At 52.2% G+C, this 26,840-nt stretch overlaps 1 protein-coding gene and 1 long non-coding RNA gene across 2 annotated transcripts in view; one reads left to right on the forward strand and one right to left on the reverse strand.

The window, feature by feature from the left end:
* Positions 1-966: 966 nt before the first annotated feature.
* LOC141577877 (uncharacterized) lies at positions 967-9,135 on the reverse strand. The gene is made up of 2 exons (XR_012507410.1): positions 9,003-9,135; positions 967-2,908 (listed from the first exon to the last, which is right to left on the reverse strand). It is a non-coding gene; the product is annotated as an uncharacterized LOC141577877 (long non-coding RNA).
* The window catches only part of ASB2 (ankyrin repeat and SOCS box containing 2), a 41,760-nt gene continuing 24,033 nt past the window's right edge, over positions 9,114-26,840 (forward strand). The window contains exons 1-3 of the mRNA XM_074365095.1: positions 9,114-9,384; positions 19,165-19,441; positions 26,730-26,828. Coding sequence (XP_074221196.1) covers positions 19,236-19,441; positions 26,730-26,828 — 305 coding nt within the window. The 5' untranslated portion in view covers positions 9,114-9,384; positions 19,165-19,235. The remainder of the gene's footprint in view (positions 9,385-19,164; positions 19,442-26,729; positions 26,829-26,840) is intronic.

Genomic DNA, 26,840 nt, shown 5'->3' on the forward strand with positions numbered 1-26,840 from the left:
CCACCCTCATCCCAGGAGCCCAGGGGCTGGCAGGCTGCCCCCGAGAGCGCGGCCCTGGCCGCGGGCAGATGCCGGTGTGCACCAGGTCACACGCTCTTGGGGACCAGGCCAGGAACGATGACAGTGCAGTTTGGAAGGGAAAGAACAAAGAGAGAGAGAGAGAGAGAGGAAGAAATTTCAAAAATCTTAACACATACATGGAGACAGAGACAGAAACGGAGAGAGACAGAAAATTTTTAATCTGGACCTTGTAGTAACTGAGTGAACTTGCAAATAGATCTTAAAGCCTCCATCTCCTTATGTGTGAAATGGAGGCAGCCTCATATGCCCCCCAGCACGGCATGAGACCGCAAGGCCCACGCCTCCTGAGCCCTCACCCACCTCACTGTGTGTCCGCTCACCCCAGGGGTCCCCCAGGGCCTCCTGGAGGGTCCACCTCATGGGGGCGCATACAAGACCGTGTGTGCACGGGTGTGGGCGTGTCCTGTGCAGACAATACACATGCACTGAATTCTGCCCAACGGCTTGTTATATTGAAATTATGTGTCATGGGGGGTTGAATCCCCGGATTCAGAGACTCATCCAAAATCATTGTTGTCCCATTTTTAAATTTCTGGTTTTAAAAATATTGGTTTGAATCCCAGCTGACTTACAATTAGGCTTTTTATTCTCCTGGAGCAGAGATACGTTGCTGAGCAATTTATAGCTGCTCATTCTGGAGTCTGGAGGGGCCTCTATTCTTAACAGCTCAGAGGGTGGCCCCCTCCTTCTTTTCTCAGGGCTCCAGGGAGGGGAAAGAGTTGCAGAGGGTCACACAGAACTTTCCAGAAGGATTTTCCAGGACCAGCACCCTGGTGGTCAGGCCTGAGCTCCTTCCAAGATGCCAGGTGCTCCTCACCCCACACACAAGCATGCATGAGTGTGCACACACACACAGGTGCACCAAGGAAGAAAGGGAAAAGAGAATTTGACAGTTAATTTTTTTTGAGTAAAGATAGATTTATTTAGAGAGATACATTTTATAAGACTAGTTCTTTGGCCAACTATCCTGCCAACTGGTGGATTAAATTCACCTCTTTCCTTCATTTAAAGAATTTAAGCTTATGTGTTTATGGTGTGCATATGATCTAAGCATCACGTGTGTGCGTGTGTCTGTCTGACTGTGCAAATGCACCAGCCACCAGCAGGGGGCCTGGCCCTAGCAGGGCAGAGCCCCTCTTTCCTGCTGGAGAACCCCAAGTTTCATGGTGATCACTGAGGCTGTTGCTTTTACCTTGCTCGAACCACGGTTTATGAACCTCATTCAAAACTAACCATCCTTATAATACAAGGTATTTGAAATCCAAACACCTGACCCTCTTGATGGCAGGTTTTCCTGAAATCCTCAGGAAGTGAAGGAGAGCCCCCCTCCCCCTGTCGCTCAGAGCAGATGTCATTCTACCCCAAACCCCTGTTCACACTGCACGGTGCCCCTCCAGCCAGGCGTTCTACACCATGGCACCAAGGATGTTTGGCCTGTTAATTCTATGTTGGGGAAGCTGTCCTGTGCATTGTAGGATGTTTAGAAGCATCCCTGGCCTCTACTCACTAGATGCCAGTAGCACCGCCCACCTCCCTCAGTTGTGGCTACTAAAAATGTCTCCAGGAATTGACAAATGTCCCCTGGGGATATTGTCCCTAGTTAAGAACCACTGTTTACAACCAGCCACTGTCCACTCTGTCTCTATCAGGAAGTTTAAGCTAATGACAACATCTAACATTTATAAATCTTTATTCTAAGGGTGATATGTACATATAATAGTTCTCCCTTATTCACAGAGGGTGCATTCCAAGGCCCTCAGTGGATGCCTGAAACCGTGGATAGCACCAAACCCTATATATGCTGTTTTTCCTTCTACATACATAGCCTATGATGAAGTTTAACTTATAAATTAGGAACAGTAAGAGATTAACAACCATAACCATGATAAAATAGAACAATTATAATAACCATATATTGCAATAAAAGTTGCGTGAATGTGGTCTATCTCCCTGTCTCTCTCTCAAAATGTCTATTGTACAAATTTAATGCCTTTTTCATCCTAACTAAGCACTCATCGCACACTGCGGTTGTAACTTTTGCAGTTTGAAGTTTGACAGCAAAACTAGCACAGGTTTCTTTTTCCTTCTTCACAATTTCACGGATAGAAGATTCATTCTTACAACTTTGTAAGATTACATGATCTTAGCAACCTCAGCATACATTTTTTTTCTTTCCTTATTAATTTGTGAACTTTCACCTTTTCATTTAAAAGAAGCACATTATGGTTTCTCCTTGACAGATCCAAATTGCCAGCATCAATGCTCTTCCACTTTGGGGCCATTATTAAGTAAAATGATTGCTTGGGCACAAGCCCTGTGATACCATGACAGTTGATCTGATAACCAGGACGGCCACTAGGTGACCACTGGCCGGGATGTGCTGGACAAAGGGATGATTCATGTCCCAGGCAGGACGGAGCAGGAGAGCATGAGATTTCATCATGCTACTTCGGAACAGCTTGCGATTTAAAACTTATGAATTGTTTATTTCTGGAATTTTCCATTTAATATTTTCAGACTGCAGTTGACTGGGGGTAAATGAAACCACGGAAAGCAGAACCACATATAAGGAGGGGACTACTGTGAATAAAATTTAATCCTTCAGCTTCTTATGAGGCATAGGTTCTATTCTTTTCCCCCTTTTATACATCAGGAAGCCAAGGCTCAGAGAGGTTAAGTGAGTTGTCCAAGGTCACACAACTGGCAAGCAGCGGAGCTGGCGGATAGCTCCAGAGTCTTAGTTCTTAGTCACTGGGATCTGCAAGGGGGATCTGGGGCAGTTACCTTACAAGTGATTCTGTGCTGGGAGTGGTCCCCACCTGATGTCCTAGAGAGGGAACAGGAAAGCATGATGACGTTGACACCCAAATTACCTGTGTTGAAGCCCCAGCTGGGCACTAAGGCGTGTAGCCCACTGCAAACCACAACTTCCCCATCTGAAGCATTTCTGGGAGTCTCCAGGGGGTAGCAGGCATTGTAAATGTGCCCCTGAGGAGGTCTGCCCCCCTCTCATGTGGTGGGGTTCCTGCCAATTTGCCAATCAACATGGGTTTTAGGGCTTTTTAAGGATAAGGTCGATGTGGTTATCAACCACTCTAGTCACACCGTAAGCTGGGGAGGGAGCTGCGGAAAAACAGAATGAATTTCTGGAAGCTGTGGCTTCTGCAAAGCCTTGGCAAGCCCCTCTCACTCTCCAGGCTCAGTTTCCCTTTTCTCAGAAAAAGGACCCTGGAGCAGATGAACCCCAGGGACCCTCTGGTTCTGACATTTCTACTCTTCTGATCTTTCAGTTCTCTGTGGGGTAGAGGCTGTGTGGGCGGAGGTGGCACCATCACTGAGTGCGGGCAAGCCCCCGGAGGGCCTCGGTGCCTCTGGCAGGATGATAATGCCTCCCTCCAGGGATGGCTGTGTAAATGCCCCGACCCTTGGAGGGGCTGTTAAACAGGGGCATCTGCATCCCTTCCCACCCCAGGATGTCGTGACAACAGATTCACCGCCTGCCTCCTCCTCAGCCCCACCTCCCACCAAGAACCCAGACCCCCCTCATCACAGCAAGCCCAGGGCTTTCCTCGGAGTGCCAGGTCTGGCTGACACCTCTGCGGGGTCGTGTCCCTGGCCACTTCGGACTCCCCAAGGAGCAAGGCCGAGGTGAGGGCAGTCAGCCGCCCTTCAGCTGTCTGCCCTGCAAAGATGCCAAACAAGTGACAGCTGCATTTCTGGAGAGGCCACTTTGCTCCCTGTGAGCTCTGTCTCCGGAGTGGCCACCAGGGACTGCACTGGAGTGGCATCTGCCCTCCCCGCTCCACTGCACTTATAGAGGGAACGGCCCCATGGCCTGGCCTCAGCTCTGTCCCCATCGCGATAGGTGGGCCAGGAGCTGCAGCATCCAGCAGGAAATGCAGCGTCTGACACAGCCTGGCCCATCCCGGGGCAGGAGGGCGGGCCTGCCGCGTGGTGGGAGATGCCTTTCCCTCTTGCCAAAGGGCAACAGAGAGCCCCCAGCCCTGCTCTGATCATGTTTATGCTCATGGAAAACTTGTTCTCAGCAGCTAACACAGCTAACTTGCGTTGCCCAGGGTGACTCAGGCATGGTGAGATCAAGCCCTGCAGGGGGCCAGGGGCCTGGTCAGCCAGAAGGGACAGCAGCCTCCAGGATGGATCAGTCCGAGGCCCACTGGTCACCTGAGCCCGCCTGACCCATGGGAGGTGCTCTCCCCTCTTATACCTTACCTCCCCCACTGACGTGGCAGGTGGGGAGGAAGCCCCCATGGATGAGCATCTCCTGAGTGCTGTGTGAGCCCTACGATCTCATTTAATCCCCTAACAGTCATGGGAGAGAAGAGTCATCACTCTTCTGCTCTCAGAAGATGAAAACGATTCAGAGAGGTGCAGGGCTGTAGCCAGGTCCCACAGCAAGAAAGGAATGGGCTGGATCAGCCAGCACCAGTGCCCATGCTGGAAATAGGGCAGGGTGGCGCTAACTGGAATTGCACCTGGGTGGCATCTCTGTAAGGAAGATGCTGGCTGCACAAGACTGACCAAGTATTTCCCGGCCACTCTTGTCTCGTGGACAGCCATGGCTTAGGAAGGCCCTAGCCGGCTGCGAAGAGCCCAGTGTCCCACGTTGGCATTTGTGCCTCACATCTGCTAATTGCGATGGAAACAATTATAAGACCCCATTGCTGCTCCCTTTACATACATGTGGGCTGTTGGAGGGAGCAGGACCAGGATCAGGCAGCCCCTTCGCCTGTCCCCAGGGCCCCTGCTGGATGGTGACGTCTCATCCTAGTGGGTGTCACCTCCACATCTAGGGTGCCGGTAGGGTGTGAGGCTGACCTGCCCCTCTCTCCCATCATTGGGTGAGGGTTATGCCCGTACTCTGCTCTCTATTAATTGGAAGGCTGTCTCATCTCCTGGGAGTTTGCCTTGGCCTCCTGAGCTGGGAGGTTGAGGGGTCCGGACTGCTCCAGAGGAAAGGCACTGTTGGTTGGCCACCCCCCAGAGGGCACAGTGATCATTGTACAGAAATGAAGAGGGGTGGGGGCCTGTCTCTGCCTTCTCCTCGCCCCCTCCTTCCTTTCTACCAACGCATCGCCTCTCCTAGGACTTGGGGCCTTTGTCTGCCCTCCCCGCCCCGTCTGCCCTCTGTCCTCCCCACCCTAGAGCTCTGCCCAGGGTGAGGATCCAACTCTTGTCTGTTCCTCTTTATCTCTTGAAACCAAAATAAACTGATACAAGAGGCAGCCAGGGCTGGGGGCCGGGATGCCAAGACAGCAGGGGTGCTTATTTTAGCAAATGATGTTCCATGGCTGGGTCAGAGCCGTCCCAGGGCTGGCACTGACCCACATCCCAGCTCCCAACCCCCTCTCCCCTTTCTCTGGCTCTTCCTCTCTGCTCCCTCTCTTTCTCTCCTTCCTGGAAGATGTATCCTTATCATATGGAAAAGGTGCTTGTATTGGCTCCCTCCCTGGGCCCCACTAGGAATGGGGCTCTATGCACTGCCCTCCCCTCAACTGTATTCATCAAATTCAGGTTAAAATAAACATGGAGGGAAGCCTGGAAGGGACAGGTCTGGTGTGTGTGTGTGTATGTGTGTGGCTGAGGGCCAGGATGAGGCTGGCAGACGTACCACAGCCCTCCCCAGTTTAGACCCAGGAACCAGGGGGCTTGACCATGAGCACATAAAGCAACAGCCATTTAATGGGCACCTACTATGTGCCTGGCATTGTTGTAGGCACTGACACACAGCAGTGAACAGAGAGACTCTTCCAGATGAGACAGATAGGAAATAAATAAATGATAAATAAATACATAATAGGTAAGGGGGGTGTAAGTGTTATGGAGAAAAGTGAAGCAGGGTATAAGGAGCTCGAGAGTGAGGGAGGGGAGCTTCTATGTGGGACTGGGTGAGTAGAGCCCTCCTGGGGCCATGTGTGAGCCCCAAGGGCTTCCTCTTTGTGGTCACAGCCTTCTTCCTGCTCCCCTGCATGTTGACCTGTTGTTTGGTTTCTATCTGTATCTGCCTCCCATTTACCCCCTTGTATCCCCATGAAAACCCTCCCTGGAGGACTGTTCCACAGGACCACCTCTGGGGCCGTGTACAAAGGCTCCAGAGATTATTGGGGCCAGGGCTTCTCAGATGCTTGTATAATTTGTAATTGGGAACAGGAACACATGAATTATAGCTGCAGTGAGATGCCACATTGTCCATCAGAACACAAAATGTGAAAAAAGATGGAAATTGCCAAGTGTTGGTGAGGATATGGAGCAACTGAAACTCTTACAGCCGATGGGAATGTAAGCTGGTACAGCAGCTTTGGAAAACTGGCCATGTTCCTAGAGCTGAACGTATGCCTGTTCTCTGAGCCAGAGATTCCTGTTTTAGGTGTCTACCCAACAGAAATGGGTATGGGTAGTCACCAAAAGACATGTTCTAGAATGTTCATAGCTACACTATTCATAATAGCCAAAAATTAGGTACTACCCAAAGGTCCATCCACAGAAGAGTGGATCAGCTGTGATCTATTCAGAGCGTGGGAAACTACACAGCAAGGGAACTACATGAAACAACGTGGACAGACCTCCCACTACACCGCTCAGTGGACGTAGACACAGGTAAGACTCCACTCACGTGAAGTTCAAAACCACCTGAGCTGCTAGCCGTCAGGAGAGTGGCAGGAGGTGGGGGGTGGTATTGAGATGGGTGTGGGGGTGGGAAAGGGGGCTTCTGGGGAGCCGGTAATATTGCTCTGTGATGTAGATGCTGGGTGTGTCTGCTTGTGAAAGTTGATTAAGCTGTACACTTACGATACGTGCACTTTTCTATGGGTGTATTACACTTTAATGAAAAGTTTGTAAAAATCAATGCTGCTCAGGCTTTGCCTTGGATGAATTAAATCAGAATCTTTGGGGTAGAGGCAGGCAAGGCTTAGTTTAATAGGATTCTGATATGCAGCTAAGGTTGGGAACCACCGACTTAGCCCAACCTGTTCATTTTGGAGTTGACTGACCTGTGATGTCAACAGACAGTCCAATCTGTCTTTGTCTCGGGCTTTCTGGACCTTTATCCACAGCATCAAGTCTCCCAGGTGGGATGAGTTAAGAACCAGGGGAACAGCAAATAGTCACCAATTTCTATTCATAGCCTCGTGGGGCTCCTTGTTCTGCCCCAACATTCGGAGTCCCCATTACATGGGGGAGAGAGCTGTGTCTAAAAGCATTGGCTGTTGCGTTGGGCATATCTAGCTTCAGATCACTAAACCATCACTTATAAGTTGTGGGATTATGGACAAACTTTCCAGCCTCTCTGAGCCTCAGCTTTCTCATCTGTGAAATGGGAGTAATGCTAGCACTTGCTGGGAAGGTGTGAGGACAGCAGGGAGATGTCCTGTATTAGTCAAAGTGTGCCTGGCCAACCCCCTCCTCCTGCTGTCCATCCCCAGTGCCCTTCCTGTTCCCTGTGATGCTTCACCCACAATTTGGGCTCTTAATTTTCAAAAGCTGAGTGCAGGCACAGGCAACAGGATTCAGAGAGTGAGTTTCTCCAGCTTTCTCGACTATGAGAGGTTTGTCTGGACTGGGAGGGAGAGGCAAGGCAGGGGGCCAGCTGAGAAGGGGCCCTGTACCTGTCTGTGACCTGCCCCTCCCAAGGTACCTTACTCCATCTAGGGTCTGTGACACACAGAGAGCAGAGGAATCTGTGCCCCATGTCTGGCAGGGACCCCAAGGAAGCAGCAAGACCCTGTGGATGCCCTCCATGGGGTCTGCTGGAACTTCTTCCTACTGAGAAAAATCCCCAAGCAATAAAGAGCTCAGACAGCAGACCCCACCCGCTCAAGGACCCCTTCCCCTGCACCCCCACCATGGCACATGGTCTGGGAGGGGCTGAGCGTGAGCGGACCTTGCAGGGTCACTAGCCACAGTGGCCTGGGTGGGAGTGTCTGAGCGGGGGTGATGCAGGTACCTGGGAGACAGCCTAGGACTTATCATATCCTCCTGTCCTCAGCCCTGGTCAGACCTCCAGAATCCTGACCTGACCACAGCACACCCAGAGCTCACTGAGATTTATTTCCAGATGGAATATGCAAAGTGAGCCTGTAGGCATCCTGAGGTTCTCCTGAGTTTGAGCTGATAAGAAATCATGCTATCGGGTCATAAATCCAATATCCTGCATGGGAATGAACCTTTGAAATTGAAATTGTTTTCCCTTTTGAGGAGTAGACCAAGTGACATTGCCAGCCCCAGACTCTGTAGCCTGAGATCTGAACGCAGATGTGGGCATGGAGTTGCCTGGCATCCTGCATGCTCAGTGCGTGTGGCTGTACGTGTGTTGTCTTTGCCACCTGATGCTGACATTTCGTGCCACTCCATCCATTCCAGACACAGGAGTCTTCTTCCCTGGCCCTGGAGGAAGGGCTCCTTCTGCTGTGTGCCTTGCCCACATGCTTATGTGTTTGTTTGTTTGTTCCCCTGCCCTTTGTAGCTCCAGCCCTATCCCCACAGCATCCAGCAGCTGGATCGTGGTACCTCCAAATACCAGGCTCTGCCACCTGCTACATGATCAGCAATTTCTACAAAGGCCCCTACACCGAACCCTTTCATCCTCACTCCCCTCTCGTTCAGCTCATCTCCCTCCCTGCCCTCCTGCCTGCTTTCAGTCTCCCTCCTTCCTCCCCTTATTCACAGCCTCCCAGCCTCCCGGTCTCCCCTCCTTCCTCTTCCCCTCCCTTCAGCCTCTCTTCCCACTCTTCCTCTTTTCTCTCCATTCTTTTCCCGTCTCTCCCACACTTTCTTTCTTCCTTGCTTTTGTGTCTTTCTCTCCCAGCTGCGTGTCCCTCCATTCTCTTCCCCTATCTCTCTGTCTCTTACCCTCTGCATCCCTCTCCTCTCTCTCTCCCTCCTAGGGAGTTCCAGAAACATACCCATATATGGCCTCCATGTCAAGGATCACAAACGATGACGTCAGGTCAGGGCCAAAGCTCCGAGATGCTCTCCGAAGTGAAGTCTGTAATTGACGCGCCCTGCAGGAACCAAAGGCAGGATGGCGGCTTCCTCAGTGCGATCTTTAAACAGGAAATCTGAGATTCATAACATCTTATAGTTTGGCTTGCCATCACTGGTCATGCGGTGGGCCCGAAATAAACTCCCTGCTTCAAAGGAGAGCGTTTCAGAACTGCCTGACAGAGCAGCCAGAAGCCCAGGGCCAGGGCAGAAGGAAATTTCAGGAAGCATGTTCTGAATTAAGACACTCCCAAGAAAATCCTTTTATTACCCCTGAATTGTACTTGTTTCAGAGCCTAACAGGTAATGCATGCTTCTGACTTTCTTACAGGGAAAGATGGCTTGGCTGGCTGGGACTAACCACTGCGGTGCCTGTTCGTAACCTCTTAGAATCAAACTACATTCTTGCATCTTCCTCTCTCTCCTATGCTCCTGAGTTATAAAGCGTGCTGGTGACTTTCATTTTGGATTTGGGGGACATAGAATCAGCCAGCTGCACGTACTTATCCACTCTTCTGGAGGCTTCTTGCTCAGAATATCACTCGGCTGTGCACTTCTAAAAATGGAAATGTAAGAGGAGTTATCAACAATACTGTTGTTGGTTCCACAGGCCTCGGGCAATGTCTGTGTCAGACAGACGACTTTCAGCAATGCTTCTAGGTTGAGTGAATAGATTCGTATGCGCGGGCGGCATCAGTTTCACGTGCCATTTACGGAGTGTCTCTGTGTGTGTACAATACTGTGGGGGGAGCAGCAACCTTGGAGGCCATGCGCTGCACCTGCAATGGCTTGGGGTTTAGGAGAGGAATAGAGTCTGCAAACAAAAACTGCAATACCATGGAAAGAACAAGAACTGTCATGTGGCAATGCAGAGGTGCAAGGATACTTCGTCTCTGTGTGTGTGTGTGTGTTTGTGTGTGTGTGTGTATAAGCATCAGAACAAATTCAAGGAGGTGATGGCTTTTGAAAGGATGGATGGATGTCATCAGGTGCGCAGGGGGATGGAGGAAAGGGACCTCTAGATGCAGGGGCAGCTCCGGCAAAGTCAGAAAAGCCAGGGCAGGTCTAGGGTGATGGTAGGAAGTGCAGTGTGGTTACAGCAAAGGGTCATGAGGCGAGGGGTGCGGGGAAGGTGGGGCGGGGAGAGGTGCAGCTCCCACCAGGACAGGCAAGAAGATAGACTATTTTCTGATTGCTTTTGAGCAGAGGAAGGGGGCCAGAATCTGACTTCAGGCAGCTCCTCAGGAAGCTGGGGGAATGGGCTGAAATGAGGAGGCAGGAAGGCAGCCACCCTTAGAGAGGACAGGTAAGTGAGTCGGGGCAGAGGCTAAGTCTGCCCAAGATAGAAGAGCTTGCCTCCCTGAGGGGAAAGCTTGTGCGTGAGGCAGGGAGTTCACAGGGGCCTGGGCAGAGCCGGCGGGGTCAGCACACCAGCCACAGCCCCTGACCTCTGCCGTCGGAGGCCCAGGGCAGAGCATAGTGAGGCAGCCAGGGGCAGATACTCCAGTCACTTCCAGAACAGTCAGGTCCTGACAGCTGGTGGTAAGATTGTTTACAGCACAGCCTCCCCCAGGAGCTGGCGGCCACCTCCACCTGGCACCCTTCTGGTTTGCATCATCCATTCTTGCACAAACAGGCCAGGCTGTGAGTGCCTCATGGGCAGAGCAGGGGGTGCCCTCCTCCTCCTTCTTAGGGTGGGGACCCTGTGTGATCAACCCCTGGTGACCTTACAATGAATAATAACAAAATCAGTATCTGGGAGTGTTTGCTGAGCATTTACTATGAGCCAGGTGCTGGCCCAGTGCTGGTGGTGATTCCTCTCACTGACGCCTCATGGGCATCGTAAGTTAGGTGATCATTACTCCCATTTCCCAGATGTGGAAACTGAGGGCCCGAGAGGTTAAGGGTCTTGCCTAAAGCCAGACAGCTCGGAGGTGTTGGAGTTGGGAATCAAATCCTGGCCACTTGGCTTATTCGCCTTCAGGGACCACAATCTAAGCCGAGGTCTCCGTGGCCTCCTAGGGGACTGGCCCTGCAGTAAACAGACCCGTCCTGGCGTCACCGAGGCATCATAAGGTGCTGTATATTGTGGACAAGCTAGAGCCAAGAGAGTCTCCCCAAAGGAGGCACAAAAATATCTCTGGACCCCCCCAACGTCCTTCCATTTCTGAGCTCTGGAGGGTCAGGCTGCCCAGAGGAGGCGGCTGTCACAGGACTTGTTTTTATCTTGACTTTCCATCCTCGGCACCTGCTTCTGGACTAGCTCACGCCTGTGAATGTGAATGAAATCGTTAAGAGCTTTGTGGCTGAGGGAAACGTCTTGGGGAAGCGGTGATGACATGAGTCAGGTGATTTCCAATCTGCTTGAATTTTTTTATAGAAAAGGACACAAAAGAGGGGAATGAAAAAAGAGAGGAAAGTAGAGAGAGGAGAAGAAAAAGATTTAAATAAAGGCAGGAGAGCCAACACAAACAAACAAAAACAGAACAGGGGAAATTCCTAGATGATTTTGGTGTGATCTCGGTTGTAAGATTTCCAGCAGCCCTGAGTGTGGTTAGGCTGGCTGAGGAGGGGCTCTGGGAGGGCACCCCTGCCCTGCCTGAGACTTCCTACTCTGAAGCCTGGACCGAGAGCTTCCAGAACCTTCTGCCACCCAGGGGCTAAGAGGAGGGTGGGTACATGTGGTTCATGTCCCCGGGGTGCCCAGAACAGGGCTGCCGAGGGGCAGGGCAGCAGCTGTCAGGGGCTCCAACCTGGACTAGCAAGCCTCACCCCTCCTCAGCCCCAGCCCAGGCTGCTGAGCCCTGGGCAGAAACGGGGGCCTGGGTCCTGGGTCCAGACCTGTATGTGCGGGGCCCTGCTGATGGGCTGGCCGCAGAGGGAGAAGGCAGGGCTATGGGAGGGGACCAGCCCCCTGCAGGGGCAGGAGGTGAGAGATGAGCCCTCCGCTTGGGAGGCTGAGGTGAAGGTGACCCACGAGCCTGAAGACCAAATAGTGTGGGGCCCAAAGAGGTAAAATGGGAACTTGGCATTCATGGATGCTTCCCTTAGCTGGTGCTCACGGCCCTGCCTCTGACTGTGGGCCTTTGGGCCTGGGAGGAATTTATGCTTCTCCTTGGAAGATGGAATATTTTCCACCAAAAAACAGGAAAGAGATTTTTTTTCCTCTTGTTCCTTCTTCTTCTCTCTCCCCCTCTCAGCCTCTATCTTTCCTCCTGTTTTGGGGTAGCTTCCTCAGTGTTTCCCAATAAATAAATAATCTCCCAAAACTTGTCATCAGGGTCCCAGCCCACTTGCAAGAGAGTCAGGTTAGCAAGGGCGCTCACCTGACTTTGGATGGAGACTTGGTCTCCCGCACATACACTGGCCACAAAGGGTCGGCGGGCATGCTGGCGTGGGAGCAGAACCAGCTTCAGACAGGCTCGGATCCCTGGGTGTCACCTCCTTCCCAGGTGACCTTGGGCCCATCTCGCCCCATCTCTGGGCCTCAGCTTCCCCTCCTGGGCTGTGGGGTCAGCAGTGGTCAGATCCCCTCGGTAACCTCCAGCAACTCTGGCCCAACCTCGGAAACTTAAAGTCCTAGCTCCCGCGGGAAGCCAGGACCATGTATCCAGCATCAAAGCTTCTGGGATTAGCAGAGCTTGGAGGGGCTTTTTAGCTTTAGAGTCCAGACAAAAGGCTCAAACCCCAGCAGCTGTGAGGCCCTGGACACCAGCAGCCAGAGGCTTGTCAGCACTGCCTGTTGCAAAGGCCCGCCCTGGGGCTTTGACCTGGGCCCCTCTGGGGGCCAAGCAAGGTGGCCTGGATTCCACTCTCCCTCCTCCCAAGGCCAGTGCAGAGGCTTCCAGAGTAACTAACCCCTGGTCACTGCCCTAAATATTCAGTGTCAGAGGGTCTGATGAAAAGAGAGGCAGGCAGTCCTGGTCCCAAGCCCCTCTGCCGCTTACAATCTGGGCCTCAGTCTCCCCATCTGGGCATTGGGAAGAATCTTCCTCCCCTTGGATACTGAGAAGGTCAAACCATGCAGTGCATGAACATGACCAGGAAATGGTACAGGAACACACAGCACCAGCCATCTTTACGGTTTTGGTTTTAAAGCCCTAGTACCCAGGAAGAGGAGAGAACAGGTGAATGTTTTACAGTCAGGAGCCTTCCAGCTGGAAGTGTTCCCTCAGATTTCCTAGGACCTCTCTGGATCTGGGGGAATATATATGTAGCCTTCAGTTTAACTTGGGCCTTTACTCAAAACAACTGGAGGCTATTGGTTATGTGGGAGGAAGATTAAATGTGAAGTCAGAAGACGTAGCCTCTAATCTCTTCCTTCTCAGTTTCTCCCTGGTGTGCCTCAGTTTCCACATCTGCAGATCCCATCACAGATCTACCACATGGCTCAAACTAACAATGTAGGTGAGAGCAGAAATTAACCGCAAGGGGAGGCATCATGGTTGTGGTTCTCCAGGTACTCGGTGCAGTTCTGAACCATAGCGCTTTGTGTAAGAGCTAAATGAACAGTCCACACTCATACCTAAAACATCCAAGTGGTCCCTACTGGAAACACTCCTACAGCACTTACTACGTGCCGGCTCTGTTAATGAACAGACATCCACTATTGTCATTTGTAGGCGATCACCTCGTGCATGAATTCAACCCAGGATTAGGAGTGGAGTGGTTCAGGCTGAGGCTGTGGGTCCTTCCAAAGTTCCTAGGACAGGAGGTCATGTCAACAGGAAGGGAGGAGGTGACAGGAGGGGCCCTGGGGAGCAGGGGATTTGGAAGTGGTGGGCAGAATCCATCCTGCACCCAGGCTGGGTTCGGGGAAGGCGAGGCGATCTACCTCCTTCCCAGACTCTGACCTCGTTACTGACCCCAGGGCCGGCCCAGTGGGGCGCTACAGGGTCTGTGGGGCGGCCAGGACAGCCTGCGGGCTGACAGCCGTAGCTTGGCCGCCTGACCACAGCTGTCAGGGGAAAGTGGCTCCCTGTGGCTCTCACTCTCACTCTTTTTAAATAGAGGAGAGTGTGGAGGAATCCAGATCCCTCAGGCTGAGCCTCCTTTGAAATTGCCAACTGGGAACGGCTTGGCTTTGGGTGTCAACATCCCAGCAGGAATGTGTCAGAACAGAGAATTGCGGGGTCTTGGGAGCCGTGGACTAACATTAGCAGATTTCCCCTGGTCTCTGGCCGTGTGTCGAGTGCCCTTCGCCACATTTATATTTGTTACCTTGTTTCGTCTGACGGCACTTCCGTCGGCCAGATGTTATTATGATCTCCACTTCACAGAGGGGCAAAGGGAGGCACCGGGGTGGGAGTAACCTGCTCCTCATCACACCGCCAGCCAGTGGCAGAGGTGGGTTTGAGCCCGGGCAGTCAGACACCTGCGGTCACACCATCTACCGCGCACAGTATCCTCTCATAATAGCTGTGCTTCTAAGGTTTGACACACTCATTCATCAACTGCCCATCCAACACTTGTTAACCACCTACTGTGTACCGGGCCTTGGGTTAGGTCCTAGGGTAATAGCACAAATGTGGCACAGTCCTGCTCTGTGGAAGTTTCTAGACTCTCTAGGGAGACAGGCCACAGCAGGCAGTCAAAGCATTAGAATGTGAGGGCTGCCCTTGGAGGCAACTCAGGAGACCTCAGCCGTCAGATCAGGGAGGCTTCCTGGTGGAGGAGCTGCATGAACTGCGTCTGGAAGGATGGCTAGCCAGGTGACAGGTCGGGTAGGGAAGGGATGGCAGATGAGTGGAGGACAGGAAGCGGCTTGTCTGGGCGCTCACTCCTGACTCAATTCCCCTGCTGAGGGGGAGCTTGGTGCGCTGGAGGATGACGGCTAGTCCCCTTCTCGCCTTGACCTTCCCCACCATGCCCCCCCCCGACCCCTAGTTTCTGATTAGACATCCTGGAATCCTCTCTTCCTGCTGCAGCCCCTCAAACAGCCACAGAGACCTCACCCTGTCCATAGGAGCCCGGCCCCACTGCCAGCTCCCAGGCAGACCCTGGCGGTTGGAGAGAGTGGATTTGTGGGGTGGGGAAGGAACCTGGGGGGAAGAAGGACCACTTTCCATATGCTATTATTTAATCTCCGCCACAGCCCTGCAAGGGCCCATGTTTCTATACCTATTTCCCAGGTGTAGAAACTGAGGCCCAGCTTAGAAGAGTGCCAGCTGTGGATGGACCAGGCTCTGTTCTGAGTGCTTTACTGTGTTAACTCAAGGAACCCTATCACAGCCACGGTTATCCCCAACTTACAAATGCCACCTGGGTGAGGTGGGGGCTCCCCTGGAACCAGTGTTTGGGGAGCTGCAAAGGAGGCAACAGAGGAGCCCCTGGAATCCTCAGGGGCAGCCCTGGTCTCCCCTGTTCCAAGCTGGCCTTGGACTGGACACCCTTGAACAGTGCTTCCTCCGCAGGCCCCTGTCTTGATTGGCAAGGCTCACTGCACTCCACTTGCCCTGGGAAAGGGCTATTTTTTTATCACAATCATCTCTGGGGACCGCTGGCCTCTTTCCAGGACTCAAGCCCAGAAGGTAGCCCAGCCCCCAGGCAAAGGCCTCAGAAATCAAGCTGGCGGCAGGAAGATGAGGACAAACAGGACAAAAGAGGGGCGGGCATCACCCAGGAACTCCACCCCTTAGCCCTACCCTCACCCTGCCTTGAAATAGGTACTCTTTGTACATCCATTATAAAGGTGGAGAAACTGAGATTCTAAGAGGTCATACAGCTAATAACCAGCAAAGCTGTGATTTGAACTTGGCCAAGCTGACCCCATAGGCTGCTCCTAACTGTCCCCTGATGTTAAGGCTGAGCAGCCCCACTCTGGGGAGACACCCCCAGTGTCCCTGGCAGCACCCCCAGTCTGCAAGTGCACAGGCCCAAAGACAGGGAAGCAGCCTAGCGTCACACACACTGACTCACCAGCGGCCAGGCCCGGTGCTACGCCCCATTGTGCCAGGGCCCTCCTGAGTCCCACTCCACCTCCTTAATAACAGTACTTACCAGCGTCTCCATTTTCTACGTGAGGATTCTAAAGATGGGGAAATTCCTCAAGGTCCCTCAGAGGCTGAGGATCTCATTGGGAAAAGCAAGAGATGTCTGGCCCCACAGTGGGGTGGGGGCATTCGCCCTCTCAAAGGCTGAGATCCTCTCTCTCAAGGCCCCTTCAAGGTCAGCCCACATCTGTGGGTTCCTTCCCCTGAGTGGGCCGAGAGTCTGATGTGGTGCCCACTGCACAGGGGCTGGGCTGGATGAGGATGCTTTATTACCCCTGCCTGCTCAGAACCCTCGGGTGTGCTGGGTCCTTGGACCGGTGTTCCTGGAATTCCTAGATGGAGCACTGGATGAGGGGTAGGAAGCCTGGGCTCCAAATCCCTCTTTCCAGCTGCCTGTCCTCATGCAAACCTTTCCCTCCTCCTTTCTGAACCTTAATTGCCTTGTCTGTCAAATGGGCTCCATCACATAGGGGCATCGAGTCCTTTTGGAAAGAGCGAGGATGTAGAATTAATGAGTTGATTTGACAACAAAATGTTCTTACCTTCTGGGGCCGTTTTCAAGGCAATGCCATGAAATAAGTGACAAATGGAAAAGTCTCTGGATGCTGTCTGACCCATGGGGGAGGGCCTGAGGAGTCTGGAATTAGCTGCAGGAGATGTGCAGTTCCAGGTGACCCTCACCTGGCTGCCCTCGCCTCCCTAGGAATCCGATCAGGGAAGGGGTGCTCACTGGAGCCAGGGCTGTGCCTGTACCTCTGTGCAGCCTCTGTGAGGCTGCAGGGCCAACGGCTGCCTCGGAGTGAGGGGCTGGAGGGGTCCCCATCAAGCGCTTGCCCTGCCCCTCCCAAGCTGCCCACCCTGCCCACCCTGCCCACCGCATGTATGGCTCCTACAGCGTGGTGAAGTGGGCTGTCTTCTTCCCATTTCTACTGGTAAAGGAACTGAGGTCCAGGAAGAAGAAGTGACTTGACCAAGGTCATATAGCTAGTAAGTTGCAGAATTGAAAATAGACCTATTGTTCCTGAAACTCACCTGTGAGCTTCTTCCACTCCCCCTTGGTTCTCTATGCCCTGTGACCAACACTAAGCTGTAGACACATGGTGGACCTGTTGAAGTGGCCATCAGTGACCCTCAGGGACAGGGGATCTTAGGTTCTCTAGCACAGAGCTAAACCACACATTTTGACACTCCTGCCAAGAGTGGTGAGCATTCCAGTTGCTCCACATCCTCTCCAACACTTGCCATTTACCATCTTTTTCACTTGAGCCATTCTAGTGGGTGTAGAGTGATGTTGTATTGGGGTCTTTTTTTTTTAATATTTTTGTATATTTTTTTAAATTGAAGTATAGTCAGTTTACAATGTGTCAACTTCTGGTATATAGCATAATGCTTCAGTAATACATGAACATACCTATACTCATTTTTATATTTTTTTCACCATGTTACTATAAGATATTGAATATAGTTCCCTGTGCTATACAGTATGAACTTGTTTACCTATTTTATATATATTAGTTAGTATCTGCAACTCTCTAACTCCCAATTTATCCCTTCCCACCCCCTTGTATTGGGGTCTTAATTTGAATTCTCCCCAGACACTTAGGAAGTGAAGCACTCTTACATTTGGATGTCCTGTTTGAGAAGTGCATGGCCTAGTCTTTTGGGAATCAGTTAGCCAGAACCACAAGAATGCTGCGTAACCAAGCACACCCAGTAAGCATTTATTCTCGTGCCCTGGGTCTGCAGGCCCACTGGACAGAGCTCCTCTGTGCGGGTTGGGCTAAGGCTGCCTCAGGTGGGCTCACTCTGGGGCCCAGCTAAAGGGCAGTGGCTGCAGAGGGGGTAGTCCTGGCAGCGGAGGAAGCGCCCTTGCACAAGTGCGTGCCAAGTGGTTGCTTTACCATGTCCACCAACATTCACTGGCCAGAGCAAGCTATGTGGCCCCAATCTCAATGGGGGAAGGGAAGGGGGGACACTGCCTCCTGGGCGAAGGGGAGGGTGAATATTTGCTGAGCAAACCAAATTATAGCACATGGTGTTCCACGGTGCTCCAGGTATTTTGGATAATTTTTTAAAGGCTTCATGATCCTCATCTTCAATCAGGGCTAAGAACCACTGAGCTAGACACACTGCATGTCAGCCAGTCAAAATGAAAATCAGGCTTAGCTGATTTTACTTCATTTCCTAAAAGCAGTTGATTCAACCAAAGTCCATTTCTCCTTAAGGTATTTTTTTAAGAAGACAGTCCCTGGAATTAACATGGCAAGTAATTTTAACAACTGGTTTTAACTAGATCGTGTGATTTTAAGTAGTGGGTTATGTCTGACTCATGTCTAGTAGTCTCAGCTCTAGCACAGTGCAGAGAAACAGAGATGTGGCGGGATAGGGTGCTGCTGGGTAACTGGAAGGAAGGAGTGTAAGCGTGGTGTGTAAGCTCCCCAAGGGCAGGGATCTTGTCTGCAGGGGTTGCTGTCGTGCTTAGAAGAGTACTTGACGTAGAAGAGGTGCTCAGTAAATAATCTCTCCGTTAATGATGTACGCATACATGTATAGGTAGGCTGTCTGGAATGGAGAAATAAATGGTGGCCGGTTGGTTGAATATATAGATGTATATAGGAGGATGGATGGATAAATGGATGTGGTAGACAGACAGACACATAAGACGATGAATAATGGAGAGATAAGTGGATGGATGGATGATTGGATAGACAGATGAGTGGATGGATAGGACCATAGACAGTTGGATGGAAGCATGGATGGATTATTAGATAGTTGGACAAATGGGTGGATAAGTGAACAAATGGAAGGATGAATGGATAAGTGAATGGCTAGGTGGACAGCTGGATGCATGGGAAGATGAACAACTGGACAGATGAGTGGATGGATGGATGGGTAGTTAGACAGGCTGGTGGACTGATGAACAGATGAGTAGATGGATAGATGTGTAGATGAATGGGTGGTTGGGTGGATCAAAATGAATGGATGAGAAATGACTGTGTGATTGCCAGAAGAAAGCACAGCCTTCCCTATGCATAAACATAGCTACCTTGCAAAACTCTTAATGATCAGGATGGTTTTGATCTCTTCACAGAGTTTTCTGAGTTGATGCTTGCTTCTCCCCACTGAGTGTCTTCTGGAGGTTGAGGTGAGAGGTGGAAGAGGATGGCCACAAAGATCAGTGCGCAGGGCAGACAGAGTGCCATCGGGCAAGAGGAGTACAACCTGTACAGCAGCCTCAGCGAGGATGAGCTGGTCCAGATGGCCATTGAGCAGAGCCTGGCTGACAAGACTTGGAGCCCAACCACCACCGAGGCTGCTGCGTCCACCCGGGCCAACCGCGAACCTGCTCATTTCTACCCATGGACCAGGTGAGCAAGGACAGGCCAACTGGGGCATCCATAAGGTGCAGACCCCAAACACTGTTCATCCAAGACCAAATTATCCTGGTCTTTAAGATGCATTTTAACACCATAATGACTTACATTTGTTCTCTAGACTTAACTGAGCTCTGAAAGTGCCAAGTACTGCCTTGGGTGCTGGGCACACTTTGCCTCATTTAATCCTCTTAAGGCTTTTCCTGGAGGCAGTATGCTATATGCCCATTTTACAGATGAGGAAACTGAAGCTCAGAGCTGAGTAACTAGTCCAAGGTCACACAGCTAGTGGAAGGTGTTGCAGAGGTTGGATCTATCTGATTTCAAAGCCCACGGCTTAGCCTTATACCACTGGCTTTATGTTTGGATGCAGCCGAACTGACATTCTGAATCTGGCCAGGGTTTCCAACCCTATCTATACAGTCTCCCTGGCAAAACATGTCTGAGAATTAAATGACATCTGCTCGGCAAAGCTATCCTTCCTCCTGGTCCGTCTCCCCTGTCTCAGCACGGCCTCACCGTCCCATTAGCAGGACCGTATAGAACACCACCATGTAGTCCCCGTAGAAAGAGGACACAGCCTCAACTGCAACTCCACAGATGAGTTTTGAATATCCTAAGAGCCACATTAAAAAATAAAGAGAAACAAGTAAAATTAACTCATGTCTAAAATATCATCCTTTCCACATGTCATGCATATGGAACTTACGGTTGAGATGTTTACATTCTTTTTTTCATATCAAGTCTCTAGAATCCAGTGTGTATTTTGCACTCACAGCACATCTGAATTCAGACTAGCCACATCTCAAGGGCTCACTGTCCCTATGTGGCCAGTGGCTACCATGCTGACCCAAGTGCAGCCCTAGAGGACGCCTCTTTCGTAGGAGATGGAGACCCAGAGAGGTAATTAGGCATTGGATCTTAAAAGGCTTTTAGGAAAGAAATATAGAAATTTAAAAAATGCTTTTGCTCACCACTGAGTCCAAGTCAAGTCTGTATTTAGGGTTGGGCGGCGGGGGTTAGAACTGACATTAACAACTGTGGGGGTGCTACCTAGGGGCATGGGCCTCAAAACTCATTGTTTCCACAGCCAGCTGACTCCCTGTGTGACCTTGGGCAAGTCACTTAACATCTCTGAATCTCAAACAATAATAGTTATAATAGCAGCAACAATATGCAGACTGTTTCTGATGTCCAGAGCCAGGTGACAGGGATGAAGGTGGGTGATGGTGCGTCTAGACCCTGTTCCCTGATGAAATCTACAAGAGTGTTCCCCAGGTGACTTTGGACCCTTCCGAGGTTGGACCACTTCTGCCAGGCAGGCTGGGTGAAGGCCTGAGATGCCAGTCACTCAGGAGCCCTTTCTAAAGGGGAAGGCAGGCGGCCTCCTGGGGCAGCTGGAAGGAGTGTGAAAAGGACTCATGGTGGCCAGTGCTCTAGAGGCCCTGGTTCCTGTTCCGGATAGTTCAGCCTAAATCAGACCACAGGTTCCTCTTTCCAGGGATCAGATAGAGAGAAGGGTGTCCTCCCTTCAACCGGGCCTGCAGCATAAGCCACATGTCCCAGGGCCTCTTCAGGCTTCTCCCCAGCGTGGGAGCTCCACCCAGGAGGCCTGACGCTTGAAGACTTAGAGCTGGGCCTGGCATCCTGCTTCCTCTAGCGGTAAGAACTGCAGGCCCACCGTGGGGTGCAAACCCTGAACTAGCCTCCTGGGTCAAAGAGCTCTCACACAGCAGTGAAATGACTTCTCCAAGGCCACGTGGCCCTCACCTAAGATCCAGGCACAGTCATGCAGGGGAAGAGGATTCAACCTGTGTCTTTTCACTCTCAACGTGACCTGAAGGGAGGCTGGGTTGGGCCCTGCTGGGGAAGCCAGTCCCTTTAATGTGATTTTTAATGTAACTCTCCTCCCCTTGCCCCAAGTGCCTGGCCCACAGCTGTTCACTTGATCCTGACAGAAGCCACGCCAGGTGGATGTTTCTGTGCTCATTTTATACACGGCAAAACCTGCGCACAGCAGGACCGGAAACTGAACCAAGTCTGTCCCACCTTGAAGTTCAGGCGCTTACCCAGCTCTGCTGATTCTGCAGAGGACCCTTTCAGTTTCCTGTCCCTCCTCCACCATGGAGTGGGGTTTGGGTCTCATTTCCTCTGCCTCCTACCCACAGAGACGCAGGGCCGCCGAAGGCAGGGACAGTCTCGTGCTCACACCCAGACACGACATTAGTGAGTACAAGGCTTGTTAGCGTCCTTGTCCACTTTTATCCCCGAATATCACACTATCCATCCAAACAGACCCAGAGCCTGTTTAGAAAGGGTCCCTCACATATGTCCTCAGAGGCCCCCCGTGGCTGGCTCCCCGTCATCCTTGCCTGCCCTCCCAGGTCAAGCAGGTCACCCTCTCACTCTCTTTTCTGCCTGTTTCCTTCACTGCCCTGACTATGACTTACTGTTCCTATGTATTTATTTCTGCCATTAACCTGTGAACCCCTTGAAGGCAGGGGACTCACCCATCTTCCTCCCTGTGAGTCTCCGTGTCTAGCACATGGGGTCAGACCCCTCACAACACCGAATGGCTCTCAGTGAGCGAGTGAGTGGGTGGATAAGGGAATGGATGAGAAGGCAGCAGACTAGAGTGGAAAGAGAAGTAGGTTTGGAGGTTTGATTCTTTCCTCTGTCATCTACTGGCTGTGTGACCTTAGGCAAGTTGCTTGACTTTTCTGAGCCCTAGCAGCCATATACCTAAAATGGTGATAAACAAAAACTTGCCTAGCCCACCTGGCAGTATTCTTACCATAAGCAAACAAGATGAGGTTGGAGTTTGTTAGAACCTCTCCCACATCCTGCAGCCTGCGCTTCCTCCTGGGGTACCCTGAGTGCCCACCTCATGACTGCCTCTGTTTCCTGCACAAGCTTTTGTATCACCCTAGGAAGGCATTACCTGGCCTCCTAAGAGTGTCCCCAACTACACTGTGTGACCTCCTTGGGGACAGGGAACAGCTACTGCTCACTTTCGTATCCTCAGTACCTGGCAAAGAGCCTTAATCATTGTAGATGCCCAAGGAATGTTTTTAGGCAAATAAGTGCACTTTGAATCCAATAAAATTCCCTAGTAATATAATTTTTTTTATCATCTTTTGATCAAAATGGCAACTGTGAACATGAAGGTCAACTGGGTCTTTGGGATCCTAGCAATGAAAGTCAGATCAGCATCCCAGACAAAGTATAATGTTCCCTTTTGAAGCCATTTTCCAATTTGCTTTTTTCCCACCACAATGTAAGGGACGAAGTTTGAAGTAGGCCTGAGGATCGTTGGCCACGCTTTGGCCCCCAGAGTGCTCCCTGAAAGGCAAATCAACTTCTCGTCCCATGGAGAAGTAGGGTTCACTCACTCATGAAACAGAGAGCCCAAGGTTACTGTGATGGACCAGCGAGAGTGGATTTAGGAAGCTGGGCCTTCCAGTCTTTAAACTTCCCCATTTTATTTAAAGTTACATTTCTAAGAAGACAAAGGAGAAAGCACGAAGCCGGAACTTGCTTGGGCTGATGTGTGCATTGCTGCAAACAATTCAAGTAAGCCACTTGCACTTACTGTGCACTTACGATGTGCCGGGTGCCTTCCCTGTTCAGGCCTCGTCCCTGTTCTCCCTAAGGTCACACTGTAATGAGGGCAAAGGTCCAGAGGTACATAATGACCCAACAGGATGGACGCAGCAAAGAGGCTTGCTTCAGTGTTAGAGGGACACAGAAAGGGTTGGTTTACTTAATCAAGAAGGTGGGCTTTGTAGGATGAATAGGAGTTTGCCAAACAGGCTAAAGGAAGCAAACTTCTTTGAGCCCCAGTTTCCTCATCTGCAAAAGGGAGCCAATTGCATCTTCTTCACAAAGTGGACTAGAAGATGAAATGAGATTCTTTGTGCCACGTGTCTATCACAAGGCTTGGTAACCAGCAAGCTCTCAGAGAATCTCAGCCATGGATGGGAAGGCAGAAGTTGCTGCAGTGTGGAATTCATGTTCTCTTCTACATGTGAGTCCTCTCTGGCCAGCCCAGAAAGGATGGATTGGCCGGTGGGTGAGGAGGAAACAGCTCTCATGGGTGGGAGGCTGATTCCAGCGACCTGCGGGAATGGGCATGACGGGGAGATGGCTATCCGTGTGAGGGCTTCCTGTCTCCAGCCAAGAGGGCAGGGTGGGGCAAGGGAGGGGGAAGTAGTTCTCTAGGAATTTGAGGTCTTGGCATGCAACCACACAACACCAAGGTTACCATATGGGATACTACTCCATCAAAGGCTTTTGTTTGATTTGTTTCATTCTTTTAAATTTATCAAGAGCTTACTGTGTGCCAGGCACTGTGCTCATGACACCTGCGCCTGACATAGGGTTAGTGTGAGGACCAGAGGAGAGAACAGGGGAGGGGTGCTGCCTCGGCGGCGGGCATGGGGAAGACTTGTTCTTGTTAGCTCCTTCCCCTGTTAAGATTCCTGCTTGCCACCTGCGTTCAGCCAGGTCCAGGCCAACTTAACACCCTTCCTGGGGCTGGCCTGGGCTTCTTGTTAACTCAGGGATGACTGAGAAGTTAAGGGGCATTGTTATCACAGCCCTGCTCCCCACTCTCACCCACCCTGCCTGAAGCTGGCACCAGCTGGACTCCAGGACAGGGCCGTTGGGAGCTGGGTGATGGGGACCCACTCCTGACCCCCAACCTGCCCGGCCACACAAAGGACGGGGGCCCTATGGGGGCCCTTTCCAGAGCATGACCTGCGCCCACATCCTGCCAGGTTCCTTTCACCTCTAATGACTCATCCCTGGTGACTCAGAGGGGAAGTGGGGCCTGCAGCCTTGATCAGAAACAGTACGGAACCCAGTCTGGGGCCTGGCCCCCGCTCCAGCTCTAAGCACTCACGCCGCCTGTCCCTAAAGCCCAGTTAACACACCCGATTTCAGAGCGCCTGGAGTGAGTCCTTCTGCCCCTCCCCTGCGGCTCCATCATGGTGTGTGTCCTTGTCCCCACCCCCCCCAAACATCTTGAGGATCAGCAAAAAGAAGCATCCCATTGACTCGCATCCCCAGGCCCTCATGCAGGGCATGGGGCCAGCAGGAGCTGGGAAATTCTTGTCAAACAGAACCCTGTCTGTCTGTTTCCTCCTTTGCACGTGGGAGCAATACCCCCTCGGCCTCCATCCAGGTGGCGGGGAGGATGGCAAGGAGGCGATGCCCTGCACCGTCATGAGGGGGTGTCATCGTTGCATGTTGCTGCCACCCCCACCAACCTCACTGTCCCTTTGTTGCTGTTTCTTATGCCATCAGAGATAGGTCCTAGTTTAAGGGTGGTGGGTGGGTTTTAATCAATGCTTATTACCTGGCTAGGAGCAGTCTAAAACAGAATGTGATGGGAGGCCATACACAGACCAATGATGAGAGTGGCTGGAACCCCAGGACCATGTAGAGACAGAAGCCCAGGGCTTTGCCACAACCAAGGTCTAGGGACCCCCCGAGGAGGGCCTGGCCTCAGGCTGCCTTCCACCCTGCCCAGCACGCTCCCCTTTTGAGGACCAGGAGCAAGTGCAGATAATGACCCAGAACCAGGGCTCTCAGGGCTGCGGGAGAGGGGTCCTGGCAGGGGCCCCAGGGATGGGGTCTTAGATCTATACGACATCCTAAGTGTCCATGTGAGTTCATCCCAGTGAAGGCTGCACAGCCACCGCCACCCTGAGGAAACCCCGCGGTCCGGTTCTGCCTCTTCACTTTGCAAAGGAGGAAACTAAGGCACCAAGAGGGGCAGGGGCTTGTTCCCAGCTGCAGGGCCTGTCCGTGTGGCGGCCTTAGAGCCGGAGAGGAGACCAAGCCTCTGGAGGAAGGAGGTATGTCTGAGCCTCGTAGACAGACAGAAGCCTGACTCTGCAGCTGCACGTGACCCTGGGGCAGTTTCCTGCCTCTTGGGGGCTCAGTCCCTCGTCTAGAAAAGGCAGTGGCACTGGCACCCACCCTAGCGCTCATGAGCGGGGACTAACGAGGACACACGAGGGCCCATCGTGACGTTGTGCTAGGCCTAGTGGGCGCTCGGGAGCAGGGGGCGCTAAGGAAGGTAGAAGGGGACGACACCCATCAAGCGAAGCTGACGAAGGGGGCTGGCGTCCTTCCCATGCCTCTCTGCCCGCTTTCCCTTGTCCCTTTTCCTGGACTTGCTGAGGGTGTCCACAGAACCTGTAGGTCCTCAAGGTCACAGTGCCAGCACCTCCATGGCCCACAGGGTGCTGGTCACCTGCAGCATCGTCCTCCCCAATCCCGCAGGGCACACCCACGCCCCAGAGGGGCAAAGGAGATCAGGCTGGGCCAGTTGGGGTGTCACCGTGCCAGACACCCCAGGGCGGGAAGTGGGGCCAACATAGGCCATATGTTCCGTTCCCACACCAACCCTGATCTATCCAGATCGGTGCAGTGGCCACCATACATTCTTTCACCCCTCCTGTCCTCACATCAGCCCAATGGGATGAGAAAACTGACAATCAGTGAGACAAAATAATGAGCAAATTAATGGTGGACACACGTGCCTGGCCCCCTGCTAAGCACCTTACACCATTCATGCCCTCCCCAGACTAAGGCCAGAGGACTTGCACCTGTTCATGTTCACACCGGCAGAAAGTGCCAGATCCTGGATTTGAACCCCTGTAGGTCTGACTCCATGCCCTGGCCCGGATGACCTTTCTGGTGCATCCTTTTGCTGTAACATTTGTACTGTCTGTTCCCAACCCTGGGATGGCAGGACCCTCTAATGAAGAGCCAGCGAGGTGGGGGTGGGGGCACAGACCTAGCTTGTCTCTCCAGATTTACTCCCCTGGCCCCCCAGCCCCGTGAATCTCTTACCCACCCTGTAGGGACCCCGCCTGGCCCGCCCCAAGACTGAACCCCTTTTATCCTAGGACCTGCTGCTGACCACTTCTCACTGGGTGAAGAATGTCACCTTCCTTCATATCTGCCTCCCGCGTGGTTGGCTGGGGAGGGGGGCGGTGGGGGTGGGGGTGAGGTTAACCTCATTGTTGTCTTATATGGTCATTTAAATCTCCCAGGGCTTCCTCCAAGGGCCAAAAATAATCTGGAGACACAGCAGCTGTGTCCAACACACAGGGAGGACCCGGCCATCTGCTTTGGTTCAGAGCCCTGTGTCTGTCTGTCAGTCTCTCCCCCTCGCTCTCCCTCCATCCTTGTTCCTGCCTCCGGCCATGACCCGCTTCTCCTATGCAGAGTATTTTTCCCTCTTTCACTCCTGCCCTGCACCCTCCAGGTCCACGGTGCCTCCTGAGAGCCATCCGACCTCAGCCCCCAAGGGCCTGTTCCAGGAGGTTATGCAGAAATACAACCGCCGCAAGAACTCACAGCTGGCGTAAGTGACCCC

Source organism: Camelus bactrianus, chromosome 6 (genome assembly GCF_048773025.1).
Source record: "Camelus bactrianus isolate YW-2024 breed Bactrian camel chromosome 6, ASM4877302v1, whole genome shotgun sequence".
Taxonomy (NCBI): Eukaryota; Metazoa; Chordata; class Mammalia; order Artiodactyla; family Camelidae; genus Camelus; species Camelus bactrianus.